The 2,427-nt window shown below is 35.8% G+C and overlaps 1 protein-coding gene across 1 annotated transcript in view; it reads right to left on the bottom strand.

Annotated features, from left to right (window-relative positions):
* Nucleotides 1-476: 476 nt before the first annotated feature.
* Nucleotides 477-2,427, bottom strand: part of EIF2AK1 (eukaryotic translation initiation factor 2-alpha kinase 1) — a gene marked incomplete at its 5' end in the record, with an annotated part of 13,805 nt that continues 11,854 nt past the window's right edge. The window contains 4 exons of the mRNA XM_008947825.1: nt 477-671; nt 1,112-1,345; nt 1,724-1,803; nt 1,930-2,050. Coding sequence (XP_008946073.1) covers nt 549-671; nt 1,112-1,345; nt 1,724-1,803; nt 1,930-2,050 — 558 coding nt within the window. The remainder of the gene's footprint in view (nt 672-1,111; nt 1,346-1,723; nt 1,804-1,929; nt 2,051-2,427) is intronic.

The following is a 2,427-nucleotide window of genomic DNA, read 5'->3' on the forward strand; positions in this document are numbered from 1 at the left end:
CCGCCCCCGCCAACGTCCAGAAGTGGATGGAGGCTTGTGAGAACTTGGCACCCTTCAGCTCTGTTAGGAAGCTGCTAACGTAAGCCTGTACTTTTCATAATGCTGTAATTTTAACCTTATTCCACCTCCTGCCTGCTGTAGCGGTCTGAGTCCCTTCTGAGATGTATTCAAGTACTACAGCTGGACAGAACTCTACAATCAATAAAACTATTGGAGCTACCTTTTGGGTGTGACTTCCATTTTTTCTACCTGATGCATAAAATGCATGTTTTTTAAATGATTATAAGGTATGTAAACACAAGCTGCAATTTTTTGTTCTTCCTTCTATTTTTCCATGTAGCCCAAATACTTATTTATGCAAGTTTAACTGTACTGAGGCTGAAGTGCAACATGAATCCTTTCTGTTGACTGGAGACTTCTGAACTAAGAGAAAAAGATTAATACCTTTAAAGAACAAACAGGAAAATAAAAATGTGTTTAAATATTTATGTAAAAAAAGAAACATTGTATGTAGCTTGGCATAGGACAGAGGTTAGTTCTGCCTGTATTTAAACAGGAGAACCTAGTTTCTTATTTTCACCTCGTGCTTCAGAAAGCAATCTTATTGTCTCTCTCAGTTTCTCTATTTCTTCTTCTTGCTGTCTCACCTTCTGTTGTAGGTTAGAAATAACCTGAAAATGAGAGTCAGTTTACTTCATTGATAGACAGGCAAGGAAAAACCTTATTCAACCTATTTGATTTATGCCATGTTCTGCAGCACCACAGCTATTCTGCATACTTGATACTACAATTTAATCCACAACAAAAAGTGTGGCAAAGAAGAGGAATACGATAAGTAGATTCTGCAGAGCTGATGAAAAGCTTCAAAAGCTTTTCTGACCTATAAAAATACTTCAAGCTGTATATAAATCAACTGTCCATTCTTCATGTATCTCATTGCAAAGACCCCAGAAACAATACAGTGGCCTAAATACTGTAATTGGGGGAAGAAAAAGTCACAATCACACAATCCTCTTAAGTTAAAAAAACGTAATTCAGGCAGGGAAACAAAGGGCATTTTCTTTCTGTATTTCTTTATCCTGTAAAGGTTGAGGTTATTGGCATAACTTACATGTTCTGTGGTATGAAATAGTTCACTTTCACGAAGCTGAGCAGCAGTTGGTCTTTCTGTACATCTCTGACTGGTGAGCAGTTTAACATACTTGGCCTGAATAGGCCATTTTTTGCAGAAAGTCTGAGGAATCTGGCCACTTCTTAAATGTGTAAGAACTTCTGCTCGTTCCATTTCTGTTCCAAATGGCTGGAAGAGTTCTAGCAGGATAACACCCACGCTGTACATGTCTGACTGATAATGAGGTGAAGAAAAAGTTCTAGGATAACTGCTATTTTTAATTACTTAGTAGATTTCTTTGTCTCATTAAAAATGCATGACGTGGAAGTTTCATGACAATGAAGTTTCATGATGATGCAAAAAGTATGACACTGCTAAAGCAACATTCAAGTCTATAGATACTCCTCAGGATGATCTTAGAAACACAATTCTTACATTATTGGCAAACTGGAATGCAGACTTGAAACCCATGCTTCAAAAAAACAAATAAATATTCCTCCTACTGTTATTCCTACTATTTACCAAGTATTATGCATTTACCTTCTGAAAGCCTTTTTTTATATCTATTACCTATAACCATGTGTTAATTGAAAAAAACAAAATACTCCCTACCTTGAAATCATAGTGAGATCCCTGCAATTGTTCTGGTGAAGCATACAGGCAAGTCCCCACTCCTGAAGTGTGTATCAGTTCTTTAAAAAAAGTAATTTAGACTTACTCAGCTAGTGTCACATTGTTAAAATATCACTGAATTTAATCTTTAATGCTTTTAATAGAGAACCTTAAACACTGAAGCCCATTAAGCTTTCTTCTCTTACCGTTTATCCTTTCTGTCTTAAACCAGGGGTCTGCATTTTCCCAAAGTAGGTCTTTGCAGGCTAATCCAAAGTCTCCTATTTTTACATGATGGTCTGATCCATGTAGAAAAATATTTCTGGGCTACAAAAAAAGTAAAAAACTCAATCTAGATAAAGAATTATGACACTTCAGCTCTTTTGAAGCCTATAAAATCTAGTGTTTCATAGGTATAATTATCTAACACTTTAATTAATGAGAGAGAAAAAAAATAGCCATAGCTGATACCAAATTATGTGTTAGCAACACTGTCTGGGCAGAAAGACCACATTTCAAGGACCTAGAAAAAAGGAAAAGCAAAAGGACATACTTCACAGGAAGATAAAGGTGTTGTGTTTTTTTTTTTTTTTTTCCTCTTTTTTCTCTTGTTTTTGTTGTTGTTTTGTTTGTTTGTTTGTTTTTTATCAGAAAATGGGAAATTTGCAGAACAGGCAAGTGTGGACAGCAAAACAGACCAACTG

The sequence above is a fragment of the Merops nubicus genome, unplaced genomic scaffold (assembly GCF_000691845.1).
Source record: "Merops nubicus isolate BGI_N331 unplaced genomic scaffold, ASM69184v1 scaffold25369, whole genome shotgun sequence".
NCBI lineage: Eukaryota > Metazoa > Chordata > Aves > Coraciiformes > Meropidae > Merops > Merops nubicus.